Raw genomic sequence first — 24,049 nt, forward strand, 5'->3', positions numbered from 1 at the left:
GGCTTGGGGATCCCACCTTCCCCCTCTCTCTCTCTCCACTTTGGAGCGCGCGTAAAGGGCTCTCTCCCCTGCGCCCGCCGGTAGCTTCTCTTTCTCGGGAAGCCGGCGCGGCCAGCAGATGGCTCCGGTTTCTCGGGCTGGCCGAGGCCTCCCGAACGAAGCTCCTCTTTTCCGCCTCTCTTCCTTCTCCCTCGCTCCCCCGCTCGGCGACCTCGGAGGGGGCTGGTCTTCCTCGAGGCCGAGGCTCCGAGATCCGGTCTATGGAGCCGAAGAGCCCGCGCCTTCGGCGGAGGCTTCGGCGCCTGGTCTGAAGCAAACGGCCGAGCAAAGACGGGCTTGGTGGCGGGTGGGAGGTTCAAATTGCGATCCTGAATTGGAGCACGGGGGTGGGTTGGACTAGAAGACCTCTGAGTCCCCTCCAACTCTGAGATCTTAGGATTCTTCCCCTCCAGCCAGCCAGCCGAGGCATCCTCCATCCTTGAGGGAAGCGGAAAAGAGGCGTCCGAGCTGCTGCAGAAGGTAAACCGACGGCCTTGCTTCCGTTGCATGCATCTCTCTTTCCCACCTGCTTTTTCCAAGAAAAGGATAGACTTAAAATAAAATAAAATAAATAAACAATAGCAGGTTGGATGGTTAAAACATCCTTCCTCCCAGGGAAGAGTTCTGGAGGAGCAACAATTGGCTGGGGAATTCTGGGAGTTCACACAACTTAAGTTGCTGAGCCAGAGAAAGATACCCCTGAGGTTCATCTTATGCAGATAGTCCTCTACCTACAGCAGTTCCTTCAGTGACTGAAGTTACAACGTGACTGAAAAAAAGTGACTTAACAACCTTTTTTTCCACACTTATAACCGTTGCAGCCTCCCCATTAAAATTAAAATTCAGATGCTTTGCAACTGGCTCCTGTTTATGACAGTTGCAGTGTCCCTGGGGTCATGTGATTCCCTTTTGCGACCTTTTGACAAGCAAAGTTAATGTGGAAGCTATTTTACATACTAGGTGAGTTGGAAGGGACCTTGGAGGTCTTCTAGTCCAACCCCCTGCTTTGGCAGGAAACCCTATACCAGAGGTATTCAGCAGGTTCTGACCAGTTTTGGAGAACCGGTAGCGGAAATTTTGAGTAGTTTGGAGAACCGGCAAATACCACCTCTGACTGGAAAGTTTGCAGTATCCTTCCCCTGCCACGCCCACCAAGTCACACCCACAGAACCGGTTGTAAAAAAAAATTGAATCCCACCACTGCCCTATACCATTTCAGACAAACAGTTATCCATTCTCTTCTTAAACACTTCCAGAGTTTGGAGCGTTCACATCTTCCGGAGGCAAATTGTTCCACTGATTAATTGCCAGATTAGATCAGATTAGGAATGGGATTGGGATTGGAATGGAATGGAATGGAATGGAGGGATAGAAACTTTATTGTCACTTTGAAATGTGCACTAATCAGCATACATTAAAATGAAATTTTGTTGCATACAGCTCTCAAACCGCCTCCAATATATACTATATAAAATATAACAGAAATACATAAATAAAAATTATGCAAATACAAAATTCTGAGAGTTAAAGTCCACTTATCTTAAAGTTGCCAAATTTGTGAAACAATGATTTAGAACAGCCTTGTTCTAAATCAGCCTTGTTCTAGAACAACCTTGTCCACGTTAAGCCTGGAGGACTTCAACTCCCAGAATTCCCTAGCCAGCTGGCTGGGGAATTCTGGGAGTTGAAGTCCTCCAGGCATGAAATGGCCAAGTTTGGAGACCCTTGATTTAGAAGGCTACCATTACCCTACCCTTGATATGGCTCTAGGTCGAGTGTCAGCAACCCACGGCTCTGGAGCCGCATGCGGCTCTTTGGGCCCTCTGCTGTGGCTCCCTGTTAGGTGATCTACACACACCCCTCTCTCTCCCCTCCCAGTCACTCCTCACCTGGTCTGAGAACGTAAAACACAAAAAAACACAGAAATGAGGGAGGGATGGAGAGAGAAAGACCCATTACCCATAGAAAACACCAGGAGCCACAAACTTGGATAGGCGGGGATGGCTGTCATGTGACTGGGTGAGAGTGATGTTGAGTTGGCTACGGCCACTCAGGTTTTGAGACCCCTGATATTTTCTGTGGGAAACTGATCTAAATGGCTCTTTGAGTGTTTAAGGTTGCAGACCCCTGCTCTAGATATACAAGAAGTCCTTGATTTACGACCACAATTGAACCAAAATTTATGTTGTTAAGTGTGACATCTGTTAAATTAGTTTTTCCCCATTTTACAAACTTTGTTCAATGAATCTCTGCAAGTTGTTAAGTTAGTAACACAAGTTGTTAAGTGACTCTGGCTTCCCCATTGACTTTGCTTGTCAGAAGGTCACAAACAGTGATCCCATGGCCCTAGGACACTACAATCGTCATAAATATGAGGCAGTTGCCAAGCATCTGAATTTTGATCACATGACCATGGGGATGCCGCAACAGTCTTAACTGCGAAAAACGGTCATAGGTCACTTTCTTCAATGCTGTTGTAACTTCAAATGGTCACTAAACGAAGTGCTGTAAGTGAAGGACTACTTGTTCTTCATCCCAGTGTCCCATTCCTAATTTTGTAAAATGGAAGAGAGTGTCAACTCATAAAATATTTCCATGGTCTTTTTATTTTTTATTTTATTTTATTTATTTATTTATTTATTTTATTTTTAAATTTAATTTTTATTGCATTTTCCACCAATACAAACCATATTCTCGGTTTCCACAGAAGTTTGACACATATTCTTATTTTATAGTTTCTACAGTATTTTATACATATCAATCAATAACTTATCTCTATCTACACTGATTTATCTATTTGTATATTTTACATATTTACATATCCACGCACCAGTCTTTGAAGGTCACTTCTAGTTAATCTTCCACTTATTCTTTCTTATCTCTATTTTCTAACTATTCGTACCACTTATGCCAAATCGAGTAATAATCGGAATCCCCCTTTTCTTTCATTTTTAGGGTAAGCGTGTCCATTTCTGCACATTCTATAATTTTTTGTAGAACTAGGTCTTCTTTTGGAATTGTAGATCTTTTCCACATTTGTGCATACGCTATCCTGGCTGCAGTCAGTATATGTAAAATAACGTACTTGATCTCTTTGGGGTAACGATCTCCAATTATTCCCAATAAGAAGAATTCTGGTTTGAGTTCAAGTTTATATCCTATAATTTCCTGTATCCAATCTTTAATTTGGGTCCAATAGGTCCTGGTCTCGGGGCATAACCACCACATGTGGTAGAAGATACCGTCAACTTGCTGGCATTTCCAACATTTGGGACTAGTATTTGGGTATATTTTGGCCAGTCTTGCCGGGGCTAAATGCCACTGGTAAAACATTTTGTATAGATTTTCTTTATATGCCGAGGCTGTTATTAATTTATAGTTTATGTTCCATAATTCTATAGTCTTTTTAGAGCTGCCAACAGAAAGGGAGGGGGAAAGGGGTTTGCTTGGAAATCGAAAGTGCATTCCATAAATACTTTTCAAAGATAGTAACTAGGTGACTGAAGTTTCTGGAGTGCCAAATTCTAACTGGAGAACATGATTGATGGCTCTTGGCTATGGATGTGTCCCAGGGGGGGGGGGAGAAACCAGGGTCAAGGGTGACAATGAATTATGTGTCTCAGGGTCGGTTGCACCCAGGTAGTGCCAGACATGTTAACTCCCAATAAATCCTTTTGAAGTTTTTGGAAGTTTGGCTCGAGACTCATGATTTAATTGGGGTAACTGCTAGAACCCTGACAGAGAGTTTATCCTGGCTGCTTTCTGATTTCTGACATTTTTCCCACCAACTTCTCCATGAGGAAACCTTAACCCCGGTTGAAGACTTTTTTCCCTCCCTGTAATTGAAATAGGAGTCTAAAGGATGGCGGGCCAAGCCTTGTTTGAATCAGATGGTCTTTAGAGCAACTGGTTTTTTCAAAGAATAGCACCCCTTCAACCACGGCACCCCACCTGACCTCCCCTTTTCTCCCTGACAGATTTGGCAAAATGATGTGTGTGTTTGTCTTTGGAACTTTCCCTCCTCCGGGAGGAACAGAGATGGCGACCACGGAACCTTTTCAGGTAGCAGATGGGTTGGGGCGGAGTGGGGGGAAACCGAAATATGTCGCGCTTAATAAAATGAAGCTCCCAAGGGAAACCATGGCCCCGATCTTTACTGTCCTCCTTGCAGGCACCGCCGTTCTCGTTTGAAGAGGTAGCTGTGTACTTTACAGAGGTAGAGTGGACACTCCTGGACGCAGAGCAGAAAGATCTGTATTGGGATGTCATGCAAGAAAACTACGAGACGGTGGCTTCACTGGGTAAAAATTCCCTCCCCAATCCAGGAGCGGCCTTCAAAAAATTTTAGCAACGGGTTCTCTGCCCGCTTTCTGGGTGGGTGTGGCCATGGTGGGCGTGGCCTGGGTGGGCGTGGCCTAGTTGGTCTCTTGAACAATGGGGGGAGCGTTTTTGCCCTCCCTAGGCTCCTGAGGCTTTCCTTGAGCCTCCAGGAGGGTGAAAACAGCCTCCCCATGATTATAACTTGAGATGTAGTCATTTCTGGCTTGAGGCTCCTCAATAGATAAAGTAGAATTCTTTATTGGCCAAGTGTGATTGGACACACAAGGAATTTGTCTTGGTGCAAATGCTCTCAGTGTATATAAAAGAAAAGATACATTTGTCAAGAGTCAAGAACCATAGGTACAACACTTAATAATAGTCTTAGGGTATAACAAGCAATCAAATCATACTAGGAAATAGTCCATATAAATCATAAACAGATAACAGATAATCAGAGTTGGAAGGAACCTTGTATGTCATCTAGTCCAACCCCCTGCCCAAGGAGTAGACCCTACACCATTTCTGACAAATGGCAGTCCAATCTCTTCTTGAAAGTCTCAAGTGATGAAGCTCCCACAACTTCTGAGGGCAAAGCTGTTCCATTGGTTGATTGTTCTCTCTGTCAGAAAGTTTCTCCTTATTTCCAGGTTGAATCTCTCCTTGTTCAGTTTCCATCCATTATTCCTTGTCTGGCCTTCAGGTGCTTTAGAAAATAGCTTGACCCCTTCCTCCCTGTGGCAGCCCCTCAAATATTGGAAGACTGTTATCATGTCTACCCTGGTCCTTCTCTTCACTAGACTAGCCAAACCCTGTTCCTGCAACCGTTCTTCATGTTTTAGTCTCCAGTCCCCTAATCATCCTGGTTGCTCTTCTCTGTAAGGATACAAGTGACAAAGTTACAGCCATACAGTCACAAGTGGGAGGGGATGGGTGATAAGCAGTGATGAGAAGATTAACAGTAATAGTAGTGCAGACTTTGTAAATAGTTGGACAGTGTTGAGGGAATTATTTGTTTAGCAGAGTGATGGCGTTCAGGAAAAAACTGTCCTTGTGTCTGGTTGTTCTGGTGTGCAGTGCTCTATAGCGTCGTCCCAACCACTTTTTTAAAAATACAAAATTCCCTTTCATTTGTGGGATGACCACAATTGCCTGAAATTGGCAAGCATTTCCTATGTTGGTAGCCCCTGTCCAAAGCACATTTTGTTTTGCATTATTTTTAGAAATCAGTCTCTTTAAACATTCTTAACTCTTTGGGACATTCGCTACTCTTTAGTGCAGGGGTGTCCAACCTTGGCAACTTTAAGACTTGTGGACTTCAACTCCCAGAATTCCTCAGCCAGCAAAGCTGGCTGAGGAATTCTGGGAGTTGAAGTCCACAAGTCTTAAAGTTGCCAAGGTTGGACACCCCTGCTTTAGTGTCTTGGTTGTGGGCTGCCATGCATTTAACTGACATCCTTATTTTCTCCCTCTTTTGTGTACGCTTGTGTGTGTGTGTGTGCGTGCGTGTGATGCAGCTGTTGCAATCCCCAAGCCTGAGCTGATCTGTCGTCTGGAACAAGGAGAAGATCCATGGATCCCTTCCCAAGCAGCTTCAGAGGAGAAAAAGATCCGTCTCAACCTTTATGAGGGTGAGAGACAAAGAGAGTGAAGCCACGATGAGCTTTGGGGCTAAATGGACGTGGTCAGATCTTCTGTTGTCCTGCCCAACAGCTGTGGTGGCATCTTCAGAGGCCAACTGAGCTGCTTTGTGGTGTGCCGCTTGGCAGCCCATACACATCTAATCTGAGCTGACTAGGTTCTTGTATATGAAGCTGGCCAGCAGGTCTCTGATTGGTCCATATCTCAGAAGTCCCCAAAAAGCTGGTTCCTGATTGGTTCCTTGTCTCCAATTTGGTCCATTGTTGATGGTCCCTTTTGCAGTGTACGTAGATATTGTTTATGTCTATGTGTCTATCAATGGCCAATTTGTCAGAGTGCCAATCTTTCAGGAATTCATCCATTGTGTATTCATCAATGCCAACTAATAGTTAGAAGAGACGATGCAGACTCTAATTTCACAACATACAGACAGACTTAATCATAGTTTCAAATGGGAAACTGTTGAAATCATCCTAGATCAAACCAAGTCCAAAAACTCTTAGACAAGCCCTGGAAGATTGGCCCTCTGACAAATTGGCCCTCAAAAGACACATAGACATAAACAACATCTACAGGCTGTGCAAAAGAGATCATCAACGAACAAAAAAGGAACAAAAGCATCAGGCCAACAATCAAGAAGTAAACACTACCCCAATCAAGGAACTGCCAAACAAGCTAACAGTAAACAGCCCAACCAAAGAACCTTCAAGGCCACCCCTACTAACACTGACAGGACAAGCTGTTAGAATATAAATTGGGAGCAAACCCCATTCCTTACTAACACTGATGATGTGGATTAGTTTAGGTAATGAAATATCTGCAAGAAAACAAGCAAGCTCAGAGAACACCAAGGAGCCCTCGGATCAGACTGTCATTTCTCTATCCTCCTTTGTCGTTTGTTCAGGGATGGCCACAAAATTGTATAGGTGTGGTGGGGGGAGAAACCAAGATGGCAGCCAAGGCTATGTGATTAAAGGTCTCTGATAACAAGATAACAGATAATCAGAATTGGAAGGGACCTTGTAGGCCATCTGTTGAGGTATTCCCCGTTAGGAGAATGAGTGCACTCAGGGAAACATAGTGAGAGTGGTGATGAATAACATACAACCAGCACACAGATAAACTGAATAGTAAAATGTAAGTTTTACTTCCTGTAAACGGGTAAACAAAGTCCAACAATCATACACGGTGAAAGCAGTTAGTATTCAAAACAATCAGTCCAGGGATAATCCAAAAACGAAGTCTTTTTCTTTACCCGTATCATAAACAAAGTTCAGCTTGCGAACAATTGCAAGACTCACAGCAATCCAAGCAGAATGATGATCAGACAAAAGGGAAATGCAAGAAGAACAAACCAGGTTTCTGGCTCCATCTTATGGCCATTGGAGGAACCTCAGCCAATCACAATTACAACATTCTCTTAAAGATACAACAGTATTAAATGACTGTCCTGGTTTATATATTGCAAACCCAGCGGTTAGGTGACTATCGTTCCTAACGCCATCTAGTCCAACCCCCTTCGTGTATTGTAATTCAGGGGTGGTACCCTAAAACTACACACTATTGAGCCAAATTACTCTAGAGTTGGAATCAAGAGAGAGAACTTTTTCCCCTACTTGTCCCTTAGCTCATCCTCCTTTCTCTTTTCCAGGAAACAACTTTGCTTCAACTTCTCCCACTATGCCAGCAAGCGAGGTGATCGTGAGGGAGATCAAGGAAGAGATCACAGAACCTGAAATCTTGGATCCGGAAGATCCCCCATGGGCTTTGCTGAGGGCACCCCCAGAGAACCCTTCCTTAGCGTCAGAGGCCCGGTGTGGCCTGCAGAGACAGTGGGAGCTGCAGGCCGGGCACATCTGGCGGGAGCCTTCCAGGCACATAAGAGCAGCCAGTTCCAAGCATTCCATGTTCCACGTGGGCCGGAAGAAGCTGATGTGCCCGGAATGCGACCGGTGGTTTCACTGCAAGTCGGAATTCCTGCTCCACTGGCGGACCCACACGGGGGAGAAGCCCTTCGAGTGCCTGGCCTGCGGCAAGCGCTTCATCCAGAGCTCCCACCTAAGTGCCCACCGGCGCATCCACACGGGCGAGAAGCCCTATGAGTGCCCCAGGTGTGGGCGGAGCTTCAACCGGCGCTCCACCCTGACGGAGCACCTGAGGATCCACACCGGGGAGAAGCCGTACAAGTGCCTCCAGTGCGGGGAGAGCTTCCGCTGGAGGCCCTACCTGACCAAGCACCAGAGGGTCCACCTGGGCAATGCTGCCTACAGAGGCCTCAACAACAGAGAAGCCATCTTTGATGTCTCGTCCTGCCCTGAGCCTCTGGGAAGACTAGTGGGCAAGTCTGATTTTATTCTCTGCTTTTACAGATTACTTTAGAATAGAGTAGAGCGGAGTGGAGTGGAGTGGAGTGGAGTGGAGTAGAGTACAAGAACAGAGTTGGAAGGGGCCTTGGAGGTCTTCTACTCCAACCTCCTGCTCAGACAAGAAACTCTATACCCGTGATGGCGAATCTATGGCACGCAGAGCCATTTGTGCCAGCATGCAAGATGCAGCCAAACTTACCTCACTGTGCATGTGCGTGCCTGACAGCTGATTTTTGGCTAGTTTCAGGTCTTTTTCTGCCTCCCAAAGGCTTGAGGAAGGCTTCTGCAGGCTTCTGCAAGCTTTGTAGGCCAAAAACTAGCCCCATTTTGTCATTTCCAGTATTTTCGGAAAAACGGGACGTGGTGAAACGGGGATAGTTTTCCGCCTAGAAGGCTGCAGAAGCCTTCCTCAAGCCTTTGGGAGGCCGAAAAAGGCCTAAACCAGCCTAAAATCAGCTGTGAGGCTCAGTGCAGGTAAAGAGGCGGCAGTGGGGGTGCATGCACAGGTGTAGGGGGCGTAGGGGGGGCACATTGCCTTCTGGGTGCTGTGGCACGCAAGCGTGGAAGCATGCGCACAATTTTTGGCACAGGAGCCCAGAAAGGTTAGCCACCAATGCTCTATACTATTTCAAACAAATGGCGATCCAATCTCTTCTTTAAAACTTCCAGTGTTGGAGCATTCACAGCTTCTGGAGGCAAGTTGTTCCACTGATTAATTGTTCTAACCGTCAGGAAATTTCTCCTCAGTTCTAAGTTGCTTCTCTCCTTGATTAGTTTCCACCCATCGCTTCTTGTCCTGCCCTCAGGTTCTGTTTGGAGAATAGTTTGGCTTCCTCTTCTTTGTGGCAGCCCTTGAGATATTGGAACACTGCTATCATGCCTCCCCTAGACCTTCTTTTCATTAGATTAGACATACCCAGTTCCTGCGACCGTTCTTGCAGCTCCTGTGGTCTCCAGTAAAAAGAGATAAATCTTCAATGAAGACTCATCCCTTTGAACCCAGGGAGCTGACAGGCTGAGCTCTGCAGATCAAATCTTCAAATCACCGACATAAAGGAGCCCAGGAGAACTTCCCTTTCTCATTTTCCAGGTTGAAATCCTCACAATTGAAAGTAGCCGAGTTTGAGAAACATTGCTCTGGGGATTTGAACCCCTGATATGAAACCCTACTGGATTAAAAATAAATTGTCAGGTTCCCTTTTCACCTCTATGGGTTGTCTATCTTTTCCTCAATGTCAGGCTTGAGAGTTTGAGGGTTCTACAGGGTATCTTTGACTGTTCTTTGTCTGTGAAGATTCTCAGTCATCCAGGTCATGGTTGTTCCCAAAGATGCTTTTTTTTTAAAAAAAAGAGGCAATTGGACTTTCTGGTTTTTCCTTGAAATTGTTTCACTTCCCATCCAAGAAGCTTCTTCAGCTCTGACTGGAATGACGGGGAATGGAAGGATTTCTACTCCTTGCAGATAGCTGGTCATTTGCCTTCTTTTAGAGAATCACTGAGGCCACCTGGAGGTTGATCTGTGTCTATCAGGGCCACCTGAGTGATGCAAACGGGTGTGGAGCCTTCTTGGAACTGTTGAAAGGACAGTGTTACAGACTGGGGATAGATGATGTTATATCCCTCCCCTCTGTGGAGAGAGGGCTCTTCAATTTTGACATAGATAGAGTCTTTGACCCCTCTTTCAAACCAGTGGTCCTCTCTGTCCAAAAAGTGGGCTTTGCTGTCTTCAAAAGAATGGCCTCTGTCTGTTAAACGCAGATGGATTGCTGCATCTTGGCCTGATGGGGTTTGTTCTCCTGTTATCCCAGCTGTGGTATCCCAACACTGCCTTCTTCTGGACACATAGTTCTGCTGTGGGATCTGTTGGCTCTCCCAGTTTAGAAGTCACTGCCCCAATTTCTCCTGCCTCTACTGGGACCACCTTGGCTTTTCCTTTCCACATCCTCTCCTTCAGTTCCTCCTTCCGGCCCTGGTACAACTTCTTACGCTCCTTCACCCTGATCTTGCTGTCCCTTGACGCCATTAGATCTTATCACCACCTCTGTCTTCTGTTCCTTGTCTCCTGCCCCGATGACAGGTTGACTGGCTTGTATCTGGTCGTACATCTGCATCTGGAAGCCCCACAGGATCTTGGCGCTGTTATTCTCTGTGACCTTCTATAGAATCTCCCATCTGGATTTGGGAGGATCTAGTGGCCTATACACTGCGCAGATGTTCCCTTACACAGTGGAATTCTTTATTGGCCAAGTGTGATTGGACAGACAAGGAATTTGTCTCTGGTACATAGGTTCTCAGTGTACAATGCCAGCTACTTGGTTGCGCCATTCAGTATTTGTGTGTTTGTGTATAAAGTTCAATTCAATTCCATATAATAGAAAATAAAACATAAAATAAAATAAATAAATAGAATAATAAAATAAATTAATAAAGTAAATAAAATAATAAAATAAACTAATAAAATAAATAAAATATATTATAATAAACTAATAAAATAAAAATAAAATAAATAAACTAATAAAATAAAATAAATAATAAACTAATAAAATAAAATAAATAAAAATAAATAAAATAAATAAAAATAATAAAATAAATCAAAATAATAAAATAAATCAAAATAATAAAATAAATCAAAATAAAATAAAATAGAAATATAAAAACAAAAGAAAACCAATCAAAATAGATAAATGTACATATAGATACATAAAAGAGTTACATAATTGTAGAGTTGTAATTGCAGGAAAGTCATTATCTTGATGGCAAAGCTCAGATAAGGACAAAAGCAAATACAACTCAGGCAAACAAAATCACTAATGCAAAGAAGGATTAGAGAGAGGAAGTAAACATATGTTAGACTTTAACTAGAGATAATTAATTGTGTTAATTACTATGCTAGATAGTAACAAAGGCTGATCAACAACCAAAGTTAACCAATGTTAGAGGATTACTAGAAATGTGTATAAATACAAGACTAGACTCCAATAAAGTCATCATGATTCATGTGATCATGATCAAACACCTCGACTGCCTCGTCATTGCAACACATAATACATAAAAGGAAATACATAATACATAAAAGGAAATACATAATACATAAAAGGAAATATATAATACATAAAAGGAAATAAAATACATAATACATAAAAGGAAAAACAAAACCATCGGGGTAGGAATAGAAACCTTGTGATACAAATACATTTAAATCAGCTGCTGTCTTCCCCTTACTCTTCCCCTCCCCTCCAGCAGGGGGTGCCATCGAGAGTGGCGCCCCAGAAGCCGAGTCCCTGCGTCCTGCCTCTGCCTTATCGAAGCCGTGCAGCAGGGTGAAGCCCAGCCCTGAGATCTGTGGGCTCAGCCGAGGCTCAGGTGGGCCGCCGCTCAGGTGGCCCATAAAGACTGAATCAGAGCCGCTCCCCGGTGGGAATGACGTCACCGACCTCAGCCAAATCAAGATCGTTCAGGTGGAGAAGAAACACGTGTGCCACGACTGTGGGAAAGCCTTCCAGTATAAGTTCGAGTTGGTGAAGCACCGCCGGACCCACACGGGGGAGAAGCCCTTCGAGTGCCTGGCTTGCGGGAAGCGGTTCTTCCAGAGCACGCACCTCAACGCCCACCTGCGCATCCACACGGGCGAGAAGCCTTACGAGTGCCCCAGGTGTGGGCGGAGCTTCAACCGGCGCTCCACCCTGACGGAGCACCTGAGGATCCACACCGGGGAGAAGCCGTACAAGTGCCTCCAGTGCGGGGAGAGCTTCCGCTGGAGGCCCTACCTGACCAAGCACCAGAGGGTCCACCTGGGAGATAATGCCTACCGATACTTCGACAGCAGGGACGGCCTTTATGACAGCTCTTCCTTCCCAGAGCCTCAGGAGGAGGAGAACCGACCAGGTAAGCAGGTCCTTCAGGGTAGCTATTGGTCTTCCCAGCTAAACTAGACAAGAAACACAATCAGGTGAGCTAAATCTACTTCAAGGGATCACAACCAATGGTGGGATTCCCAAAATTTTACTACCAGTTCTGTGGGCATGGCTTGGTGGGTGTGGCATGGCTTGGTTGGGCATGGCATGGCTTGGTTGGGTGTGGCGTAGCTTGGTGGGCATGGCTTGGTGGGTGTGGCAGTGGAAGGATACTGCAAAATCTCTATTCCCTCCCCACTCCTGGAGGAAGGTTACTGCAAAATCCCCATTCCCTCCCCACCCCACTAACCTGCTTTCCAGCTCCGTTCTCCTGTACAGGGCAACCAAAGAGGACCAGCTGGGACTCAGCAGGGCAGAGAATACATGGAGGTGGGGCCAGTCAGAGATGGCGTTTGCCGATTCTCTGGCAGATATTTCATCACTTAACTAGATAACATCATCAGTGCCAGGGAGTATGGGCACCGGTAGTCCCTGTTTATATGTAGTAGCTTGCCCTACCAATATTTGTTTTCTGTTTGGTACTTCCTTGGTTATTTATTTTATTTATTTGTTTTGTCAAGCATGTTTTAGATAACAGATAAAATTAGGAACATGATTATGAGTACATGAAATGGGTACAAATAAAAGGGGGACATTAGGACAGAGACAGTAGCCACATTGGTGTTCTTACGCACACCCCTTACAGATCTCTTGGGAATGGGGTGAGGTCAACAGTAGACAGTCTAAGGTTAAAGTTTTGAGGGTTTTGGAGAAAAAAAACCACAGAGTGACTGGTAGTGCATTGACAACTCTGTTGCTGAAGGCGTATTTCCTGCAATCGAGTTTGGAGCGGTTAATCTTGAGTTTGTATCTATTGCGTGTTCTTGTATTGTTGTGGTTAAAGCTGAAGTAGTCACTGACAGGTAGAACATCGTAGCAGATAATTTTATATACTACGCTTAGGTCAGACCGAAGGCGGCATAGTTCCAAGTTGTCAAAGCCCAAAATTTCAAGTCTGTTGGTATAAGGTATTCTGTTGCGAGCAGAAGAGTAGAGGACTCTTCTCACGAAATATCTCTGGACTCTCTCAATTGTATTTAATGTTTGATATGCAGTCCGGGTTCCAGGCAGATGAAAAAGCCTGCACTACTGTTTTACTGTTAATCTTCTCATCACTCCTTATCACCCATCCCCTCCCACTTGTGACTGTATGACTGTAACTTTGTCGCTTGTATCCTTACGATCTATATTGACTGTTTCCTAGTCTGATTTGATTGCTTATTGTACCCTATGACTATCATTAAGTGTCGTATCTTATGATTGCTGACTCTTGACGAATGTATCTTTCCTTTTATGTACATTGAGAGTATTTGCACCAAGACAAATTCTTTGTGTGTCCAATCCCACTTGACCAATAAAGAATTCTATTCTATTCTATTCTATTCTATTCTATTCTATTCTATCCTATCCTATCCTATCCTATCCTATCCTATCCTATCCTATTCTACTGCTCGAGTTAAAAAGAGGGCTATGAAAATATTTACAGACCCCTCACATCCCAGACATAAACTGTTTCAACTCCTACCCTCAAAACGATGCTATAGAGCGCTGCACACAGAACAACTAGACACATGGACAGTTTTTCCCCGAACACCATCACTATGATAAACAAATAATTCCCTCAACACTGTCCAACTATTTACAAAGTCTTCACTGCTATTACTGTTAATCTTCTCATCACTGCTTATCACCCATCCTCTCCCACTTGTGACTTTATGACTGTAACTTTGTCACTTGTATCCTTACGATTTATATTGACTGTTTCCTAGTATGACTTGATTGCTTATTGTACCCTATGACTATCATTAAGTGTCGTACCTGATGATTCTTGACTCTTGACGAATGTATCTTTTCTTTTATGTATACTGAGAGTATTTGCACCAAGACAAATTCCTTGTGTGTCCAATCACACTTGGCCAGTAAAAGAATTCTATTCTGTTCTATTCTATTCTATTCTATTCTATTCTATTCTATTCTATGAGCGGTATTCGAGAATTGGAGAATTGATTAGGATATTGTTTTCTGCTTGATTGTTTGTCTTTTGTACTTTACCATTGCTTACTTGAATATTAGTTTAAAAAGAAACCCTATATGAATCTTAACTGTGTTCTGTGTTTTAGGAAAATCTTGCTGAAACACTAACCAAAGACTCTTAGGTTAATATCTTATATCTTAAGATATAAGATTCATATTATAAAGATTCGAGGCTTTGATTTTCATTCTGCACCATTCTTCCGCCTGTTGTCTGTCCAACATCTGAACTTAAGAGTATCCAAAATGCTCGACCATTTTTGGTCCAGAACATCTGGAGGATATCAAATGCAGCATGATAAACAAGGCACAAATCATAAAATCATCTATCCCAATGACCAAGCGTGACCGATGCAATCATGGAAGAATTTGTCTCCCCGGCCAAACCCCCAAGTAAGATCTGTGAGTGCTTTGCGAGGACAGAATAATAAAACTCTGTGGAGGAAATTGGAAAACTGAAGGAAAAGAAGAAATGGAGGATTTCAAGCCATCCAACTTGTTGGAAATCTGAGGAGCAGCTTTCCGCCATTTTCTCCCTTGAAACACTTGTCTACTCGCTGCGTTTTTTAAAAAATTCTGTTTTTCCTTCTTGACAGAATATCTAACATCCACTCCAGATTTAATCTCCCAACGAGAGCCGTGGGGGCTCCAGCGCTCAGAGGAAAGGGAGAAGCGAGAGAGCCGGAGTCTAGGCAAGGGACAAGTCGAACCCTCTCGGATCCTGTCTGAGGGAGAATCGGAAGGCCACAAATCACCCACCGGCCCGGCTCCTCCTTACAGTGGGACAAGATCCAGAGATGCTTGTGAGTTGTTCTTTTATCGTTCCAACCCACAAGATGGGGCTTAACTATGTCTGGAATCTGGACTGCCTCACTTTAGGATGGGAAGGGGATGTCCAGAGCAAAGTCTTAACAGGTTTAACAGATAATTACAGTTGGAAGGGACCTTGTAGGTCATCTAGTCCAACCCCCCCCGCCGCCCAAGCAGGAGACCCTACACCAGGGGTTCCCAACCCCTGGGGGTGCAAGACGATATTCCAGGGGGTGCGAGAAAAGTCCCGGTAAATAATAGGATATTGGCTATATGTTGGCATTTTTATTTATTATGCAATGGATTAACTTTGTTTTCATTTTAGAGTTAAGTATCGTTATTTAGTGGCCGTCACATACCTAGCTGAAAAGATTCAATCCTACCATATATTTAACACGTTCAGTATAGTTCCTAAAGTCTAAATTTTTCAGGGGGTGCGAGGTTCGAGTGAAATTTCTTTAGGGGTGTGGGGCAAAAAAAAGGTTGGGAACCACCTGCCCCACACCATTTCTGACAGACGGGAGTCCAATCTCTTCTCGAAAGTCTCAAGTGATGGTGCTCCCACAACTCCGTTGAGTCTGTTGCCAAGCCTTTGAATTTTGATCACATGACCACAGGGTCATAAGTGCGAAAAATGATCCTGAGTCACTTTTTTCAGGGTCGTTTGAACGGTTACCAAAGGAATGGTTGTAAGTCGAGGATTACCTGTAAGCTTTCCAAGCATTAAAAATAACCCACACCAGCAACGAGGCTGGTCACCTGAGTTTGAGAAAAGATCTATAGGGTGGGGATAGGGAGTGGGCTTCAAATATTTTAGCAAAGGGTTCTCTGCCCGGTTGCTAGGTGGGCGTGGCCATGGTGGCCACGGCCTAGTTGGCCTACTGCCCCATGGCAGGAGGGGGCGTTTTTGCCCTCCCTGGGCTCCAGAGGCTTTCCTTGAGCCTCCCAGAGAGCGAAAAGAGCCTCCCCAGGCTCTGGAGCCATAGTGGTATTCAGCCGGTTCGCACCAGATTAGGCGAACCGGTAGCAAGAATTTGGCGTGGGTCGCCAAACTGGTAGTAAGTTCTGGCTGGCCACGCCCCCCCACCCGGTCACCCTCCCGCCCGATGCTCGCTCACTCACCCACCTGCCTGACATTCGCCTAAGGTATTTCTTTGTTTCCCTCCCGATAATCAGCTGTAGATAAGATCAGCTGTGCCGGGATTCCCCTTGCTGAGGCCCAGGAAGGCAAAAAATGTAGGGAGGAGCTCAGACCACCCCTCCATTTTTTGCCTTCCAGAGCCCCAGAGGAGCCTTAGGGGAGCAAAACCCTCCCCTCCGGTTGATGTAATTCCCCGTTAGGAGAATGAGCACATACAGGGAGACGTATTTGAGAGAATGAGCGCATACAGGGAGACGTGTTTGAATAATACACACAGAGCACACAGGTACACTGTACAATAAATGTAGGTTTTTACTTCCAGACAGTTTAAGCAAAGTTCAAAATAGGCAGTCCAAAAGTCATTCACAGGTAAATCAGTCAGTTTTCAATCCAGGGATAATCCAAATATGAAATTCCAGTGTCAAAAACAGTTCCGTATCAGACTTACATTAAATCCAGTAATATCAGTCAGTTAGAAGAAATGGAGCAAAGGCAATACTTTCCAACAGGAGGAAACAGAGATACTCACTCAGACACACTCTCTTCTGAGACTCAGACTAAAACAACCCAGGTTTCTGGCTCCATCTAATGGCTGTTTGAGAAACCGCACCCAATTACATGCTTTTGTAATCTCTTAAAGACATAGCACTAAAAGGTTTATCCTGGTTTATATATTTCTAACCCAAATAGCTGTGAGGTGACTCATATTCCTAACACCCCGCCAGGCTCTTCTGATGCTAGGAAGCTCCCAAAACGGAGCTTGGAGGGGTGCTGCGCGCCCCTCCCGTGCTCTGTTCCTTTTCTTCCAGAGCCCCAGAGGAGCCTTAGGGGAACAAAAACCCAGAGGCTCCTCTGTGGCTAAGAAGCTCCCCAAAACAGGTGGCAGCTGCAAAAAACAACAAAAAAGGCACGCCCACCCAGTCACATGGCCACGCCCACCAAGCCACACCCACAGAACCGGTAGTAAAAAATTTTGAATCCCACCACTGCTCCCGAAAGCTCTCTGAAAGCCGGAAACGGGCCCATTTCCAGCCTTCTTGAACTTCCGCGAGGTCCGTTTTTCACCCTCCCTGAGCCTCCGTGCGCACCTTAAACTTACCTGCATGCAAAAAAACGGGCCGTGTAGGGACTCCAGGGAGGGGAGGGTCAGGGATTAGATCCGACCGGTATTAATCACCGGTTCTGTCGCTCTGGGTGAGTCGCGCGAGTGCGATTTACGACCTGCTGAGCGGCCAGGAGTGCAGCGCGCAAGTGCGCAGCGGTTGGAAAAGCCCTTTTGATTTTCCTGCTTTTTCAACCGCAGCTGTGTCGCGCAAAGCAGCTATGGTTGAAAAAGCAAGAAATAAAAGGTGACAGCCTTGGGCCCAAACAGCAGCAGACATAGAACCGGTTCTATGTATGCTGCTCTTCAGAACTAGCGGTTCTACAGAGGTGGACAGAACCAGTAGAATCCCACCCCTGGGCAGGGTGGGCGGGTCCAGCCAGGAATGGGATTTGGGGAATGCACAGAATCTTAGCTAGGGGCTCGCCTGAACCCCCGTGAACCCCCAGCAGCCCAGCCGTGGGTGGGGATTATCTGGGCCCCCAAGAGAGACATTTTTCTGCAGCTCAGGTGCTGCCACAGAAGGTGTGTCAGGCGTTTTGGACCCGTTTTGGCTGGCAGGGTGCTGCAGGAGGCGTCTGCCCCATCTCCTTCCCCCCTTCCTCCAGCCGGTCCGCGGTGGATAACTACAATGGCGATCCGGCCCTCGAAGAAATCCAGTTTGGCACCCCTGCTCTACGGGATGGCATCGCTTCGTAGGAAGGACCCCTTGCTTGGCCTCTGCTCCATTTGGTGACTCGAGCAGAAAACGGCTGGGAGAAAGTCCGTCCTCGACTTACAACCGTTCATTTAGTGACCGTTCAAAGTGACAACGGCACTGAAAACGGTATGACCGTTTTTTCACGGTTACAACCTTTGCAGCCACCCCCATGATCGTGTGATCAAAATTCAGATGCTTGGCAACCGTTTCATGACTTACGACCGTTGCCGTGTCACCCGGGGCCGCGGGATCGCTTTTGCCCATCTTCTGACAAGCAAAGTCAGCACGGAAGCCAGGATCCCTTTACAACCGTGTTACCGATTTAACAAGCAGAGTGATTCACTTAACAACTGTGGCAAGAAAAGTCGCAAAAGTGGGGCGAGGCATTTCTTCTTAACGCATTTCTCATTTAGCAACATGAATTTTGGGTTCAATTTATGGTTGTAAGTCGAGGACTACCTGCAATCTGCATATACAAAAAGTGAAATACCACTCACACATCATCACAAAATCTCCAGGACCGTAAAAGCCTACAAACTTGGCATTTGGCACGTATGTTCCTCTTGGCTTCTAGGTGTTCACTAAGAAAGGATTTTTCAAAATGGCTATCTTTTGTGGTTAGCTGGCAGCAGGTGCAGACGGCTGAGGAGAGCGAGGACTCAGATGAGAGACCAGGACCATTAGGGAGTGCACTGCTGCCTTCAGAGATTGTGGGGGCTGGCAGCAGCAGTGAGGAGGTTCCCGAGGAGCCTGTGCCAAGTGCGTGTGCGCACAGGGTTACTGGCAGGAAACAGCAGCTGCAGCAGCATGGGTGACTCAGGAGTAAGGCTGCAAGGCTTCTTCCTTCAAAAAGAGAAAAGCCAGCTGTGAAACGAACGTCCTTTGCAGAAGGCAAAGACGTTTTGAAACTCCAGCCTCGTGGACATTCCAGTATCTTAGTTGGTGTTTGAAGAGTCATGTGTTGTGAAATATTTCTTATCTATGATTCTTGGCAGTCTTGCACAATTTTGGCGAGGCTTGTGTTTATCAAAGTTAATTAGTTTGCAGCAGCCTTTTGACCGGGGATTCGTAAGAATCATTAAAAGGTTTCTGTTCATGTTTGTTTTATTGGAAAAGGGTTTGGGTCAGAATACCATCAGAGCATTAGTATTATTATTATTAACATGCTCTGATGCTAAGGAGTTCTACTCCCGCTACCCACCTGAAAAGAAATATGTTCCAATTGCAGTTGAGCTAAGCCACGCCCAGGCTCCTTGCTGTCTCCTTTTTGCTCACACAGCAAATATTGTTTCAGTTTCCAAAGAGCCCTCAACTCTCTCACACACTAGCCAGATGAATACCGATGGATGCTGGTAGGCAGAAGCAGAATTTTTTTCCCCTAATTTTCCTCCCCAAAAACTTGCCCGATCACATAGTTTCGTAGTGAAGCACACGTAACCCTGCTAGTGGACAATAAGTTCTTAGTTGAGACTATCCATCCCTTCAAGATGTTTGAACATCTGTGTTAGGGATACACCCTAGCAGAATCTGCCTGGCAGTTAGGCAGGCAGGCAAAATATGTGAGATAAACGTTTTTGTGATAGCTGTTTACTACTCAGATACACAGATACACCGTGCCAGTTAAATAGTTTATTCCAGTAAGAGTTATACCATAGTCAAACAGTCCATATATCATTCACTAGTTCAGTCCGTCCAGGGATTATTCAGTTGCAAATTCCAGTGTCGAAAAAGAGAGGTCAGTAAACTTACAAATATCAGTCCAGTAATATATCTCCTCGCAGTAGAGATATGAAGAAGTCAAAACTCCTCTCTTCCTTCAGCAACTCAGCAGTAGGGGAAACACGCAGTTAACAAACCATCAATTCATCACACCAGTCAATCGTCAGGAATCGTCAGGTTCTCTTGCTCCCTCTTATGGCGGTTCAACACCGCACCCAAAATTACATGCTTTGCAGTTTAAAGTGACAGACACTTAAACTTACAATCATAGTTTATATATATTATTTTACCCAAACTACGTTAGGTAACCTTGTTATTCCTAACATTCTGAATGTTCTTTCTTACTAGGTGACAACGTGACGGACGAAAACTTGGCAGAAAATCAGCCACGGGATGGCCTTGTGATAGGAGAAGGCGGTGGTGTGTTACCACGCAACTCTAAAAGAGATGGTTCCCTGCAGCCCAGGGTAACTTTTAAAAGCAGAAACACTTGAGGAAAAGAATGGACTGAATCCGGTTAGTAGGATCGACGGACTTCACTTAAAAACCCAAACCATCCTTATTAGGCTTTGTGGCTTTTTTTTCTCCAAGATGGTGGCCTTTTCCGCTGGATGGCATTTCATTCTCATGAATGGCCTAGCTGGCTGGGGAACTCTGGGAGCCAGAGGGCTACCCATTTTGAACGAATTAGTTTATGGCTGTAGAAACGATCCCAAGAGATTCTGGGAAGGCTTTTTTTGTTTTTTTTTAACGAGCTGAGAAAGGGATGGTTTTGGGATCTACTAAGCTGTTTTGTCTCTTGCATTGCAAAGGTGTCCTTGAAAGCTCTGTTTGGGCCATAGTTTTTTTAAAACACTGGCAGGAAGTCATCTGATTGTAACACGAGGAACAAATTAACAGAGTTAGAAGGGACCTTGTAGGTCATTTAGTCCAACCCCCCCACCTAAACAGGAGACCTGTGATGGCGAACTTATGGCACGTGTGCCACAGGTGGCACACAGAGCCATTGGTGCGGGCACGCGAACCCCAGGCAAACTTACCTCATTGTGCATGCACGCGCCTCCCAGCTGATTTTCGGGCCTTTTTCGGCCTGCCAAAGGCTTGAGGGAAGCCTCTGCAGGCTTTGCAGGCCGAAAAATAGGCCCGTTTCATCACTTCCTGTATTTCCGGAAATACCAGAAGTGACAAACCGGGCCCATTTTTCATCCTGCAGAGGCTTCCTTCAAGCCTCTGGCAGCCCGAAAAAGGCCTCAAACAGGCTGAAAATCAGCTGGGAGGCACAGTGCAGGTAAGGGAGCAGCGAGGGGGGAATCGTGTACACATGCTCAGGGGGTGTTGGGGGAACACCCCAAAACGGTTAGCCACCACTGCCCTACACCATTCTGGCAAAGTCTTTTCTTCTATGCTCCTTCATACAAATAAAGATGGAAACATACAGATCAGGGGTTCCCAAACTTGGGCACTTTAAGACTTGTGGCATAGCTGGCTGGAGAATTCTGGGAGTTGAAGTCCACAAGTCTTAAAGTAGCCAAGTTTGGAGGCCTCTGATATAGACGGTTATATGTCTATGGAGATTCTCAGTCATCCAGGTCATGGTTGTCCCAAAAGTGCTTTTTTTTTTTTTCAAGAAGCAACTGGACTTTCTTTGTTTTGTTTTGTTTTCTTTGAATATATTTTGCTTCTTATCTGAGAAGCTTCTTCAGCTCTGACTGGATGGTGGGGAATGGAAGGATTTATCTTCCTCGCAGACAGCTGGTCATTTGCATCCTCTAGAGAGTCGTTGAAGCACTTGGAGGTTGATCTGTGTCCTCAGGGTTGCCTGAGTTGTGCTAATAGTTCCTGTTGTAGTCTGCGATTCTCATCCAAGAAGACAAAACTTCTCAGCCAAGAAGACAAGCGAAACTTCTTCAAAGAAAAACTAGCAAGTCCAGTTGCCTCTTGAAAGAAAGAAAAAAAGTACCCTTGAGATATATGTTATATTTTAGTCCGGAGAAATCCAGATAAACCTGCACTGAAATGGAGCAATGAATTAGAAAGCCGGGGTGGGTAATTAATTTTCCTAAGAGTCCAAATGAGAAACCGAGACTGTTGTGGAGGGCCGAACCAATAGGGTTGTGAAGGTGCGTAAATATACATGGATACACATATGTATTTTTTTAAATAATTGCTTTTAAAACCAAGAGCAATCTAGACAGGCCAGACAGGGACAACTGTTAGGAATGTAAGTCACCTAACAATTGGGTTGGAAAATATATAAACCAGGATAGACATTTTAATACTGTCTCTTTAAGGGAATGCTAAAATTGTAATTGGGTGTGGTTCCTCAAATGGCCATAAGATGGAGCCAGAAACCTGGGTGGTTCTGTTCTGTTGTTGCTGAGAGTGTTGCCATTCCTGCATTACCCTATTGACTGTTGCTGATCATCGTTATTCTTGGATTTGATGTGAGTCTTTTACTGAAATGTTTTTGATACTGGACTTTGATATTTGGATTATCCCTGGACTGAAAACTGACTGCTTTAACCATGAATGACTTGGACTGTTTGTTGGACTTTGCTTAAACGTTTATTGGAAGTAAAAACCTACATTTTACTATACAGTGTATCTGTGTGCTGGTTGTGTGTTATTCTTCACCACTCTCACTACATCTCCCTGTGTGCACTCATTCTCCTAATGGGAATTACCTCAACACTGGTTATGGACCCAGGCAGGTCGATTCCACATGACCGCGTGTCAGGCTCTCAGCAGCCAGCCTGCATTTACAGCCAGGGGTGGTATTCTACCGGTTCAGATTGGTTCGGGCGATCCGGATGTTAAAGTTATAGCTGGTTAGCCAAACCAGTATTTCAACCGACCAGCTGGCCCATCCCCTCCCGCCCATTCCGGGAGTCTCCACATGGCTCATTTTCGATGGAGGTAAGTGCAGGGTCCACGCGAAGGCTCTGGGAGGGGGAAAACATGGGCCTTCCAGAAGACTGGAAACGGTCCTGTTTCGGCTTCCGGAGGGCCGTCAGAGCCCAGGGGAGACCATTTTCACCCTCCCAGAGGCCTGGGGGAGGCCTGGGGACCCTTGAGAAGGCGAAAAACAGCCTCCCACAAGCTCTGGAGACCCACCGAATCCGGAAACAGGAAGTTCCAGTCGGCCCTGCCCAACATGGCCTCACCCACCCAGCAACTAGGCAGTGAACCGGTTGGTGGAATTTTGGAATCTCACCCATTTATTTACTTTCAGCGTCTTGCTGTCATGTGGCCACATTTAGGGAGCCCTGGTGGCACGGTGGTTAAAATGCGGTATTCCGGGCTAACTCTGCCCACTGCCAGGAGTTTGATTCTCACCGGCTCAAGGCTGACTTAGCCTTCCATCCTTCTGAGGTCAGTAAAATGAGAACCCAGATAGTTTGGCAGGGGGAGAATAGGCTGACTCTTTAAACCACTCAGAGAAGGCAATAAAGCATTACGGAGCAGTGTATAAGTCTTAAGTACTGTTACTCTTGAAACGGGCATTTACTTCTGATTTTTTTGCAAAGCTGGGCCATCATGAACCATTGGTTCACTTAACGACTGGAACATTCACTTTAACCACCACTGCCCCAAAGTCATATATAATCAGGTCAGTGCTGAGTTTGCCTCACAACTTGGAGATGTGGGCAGGTTGATTATAGGGATGGATGAAAAAGCCCAGCAGCGGAAAGACGACAGCATCCGCGCAAAATCTTTTTATCCAGAAAAAAAAGAAAGAAAGAAAAGAAAGAAAGAAAGAAAGAAAGAAAGAAAGAAAGAAAGAAAGAAAGAAAGAAAGAAAGGGGGGGGGGGCTTACAGTCCTAAGGCCTCATGCAACGTTTTTTAAAAACAAATTCCAGAAAAAAAATCAAGAGTTTTTTTCTTTCTCCTCCAGTATTAATGACCATTTACTCATCCCAATTTGAACAGCTCTGAAGGCAGGGGGAAAGGTCTTTAGCCAGATAAAAAAATACAATTTTATTATTGCCAGAAAAACCAGCAGCATACCAAAAAAAACTCCGTATTTTTTTTAAGCATAAGGAAACTAAGATACTCCAAATTTTTGTTCAGGTCTCTGCAATCCCCAGATGTGGTCATTTCCATTTCTCAGCTTATGACTAGAGGTGGTATATTCAGCAGGTTCTGACCAGTTCTGGAGAAACGGTAGCGGAAATTCTTGTCTGCTACAGTGTGGCATCTGAAAGATATCGGCCTGGCAGCTCTCCAAG

At 45.2% G+C, this 24,049-nt stretch overlaps 1 protein-coding gene across 1 annotated transcript; it reads left to right on the forward strand.

Annotated features, from left to right (window-relative positions):
- Positions 1-92: 92 nt before the first annotated feature.
- LOC113450764 (uncharacterized) lies at positions 93-22,421 on the forward strand. Its single transcript, XM_087928484.1, has 8 exons — positions 93-519; positions 4,017-4,101; positions 4,211-4,340; positions 5,874-5,987; positions 7,649-8,335; positions 11,604-12,248; positions 14,944-15,150; positions 20,168-22,421. The coding sequence occupies exons 2-8, from the start codon at positions 4,027-4,029 to the stop codon at positions 20,311-20,313; spliced, it is 2,004 nt and encodes a 667-aa protein (XP_087784610.1). The 5' UTR covers positions 93-519; positions 4,017-4,026; the 3' UTR covers positions 20,314-22,421.
- Positions 22,422-24,049: the final 1,628 nt, after the last annotated feature.

This window comes from Pseudonaja textilis, chromosome 2 (genome assembly GCF_049901715.1).
Source record: "Pseudonaja textilis isolate UNSWEBS1 chromosome 2, rPseTex1.2, whole genome shotgun sequence".
In the NCBI taxonomy this organism is placed as follows: domain Eukaryota; kingdom Metazoa; phylum Chordata; class Lepidosauria; order Squamata; family Elapidae; genus Pseudonaja; species Pseudonaja textilis.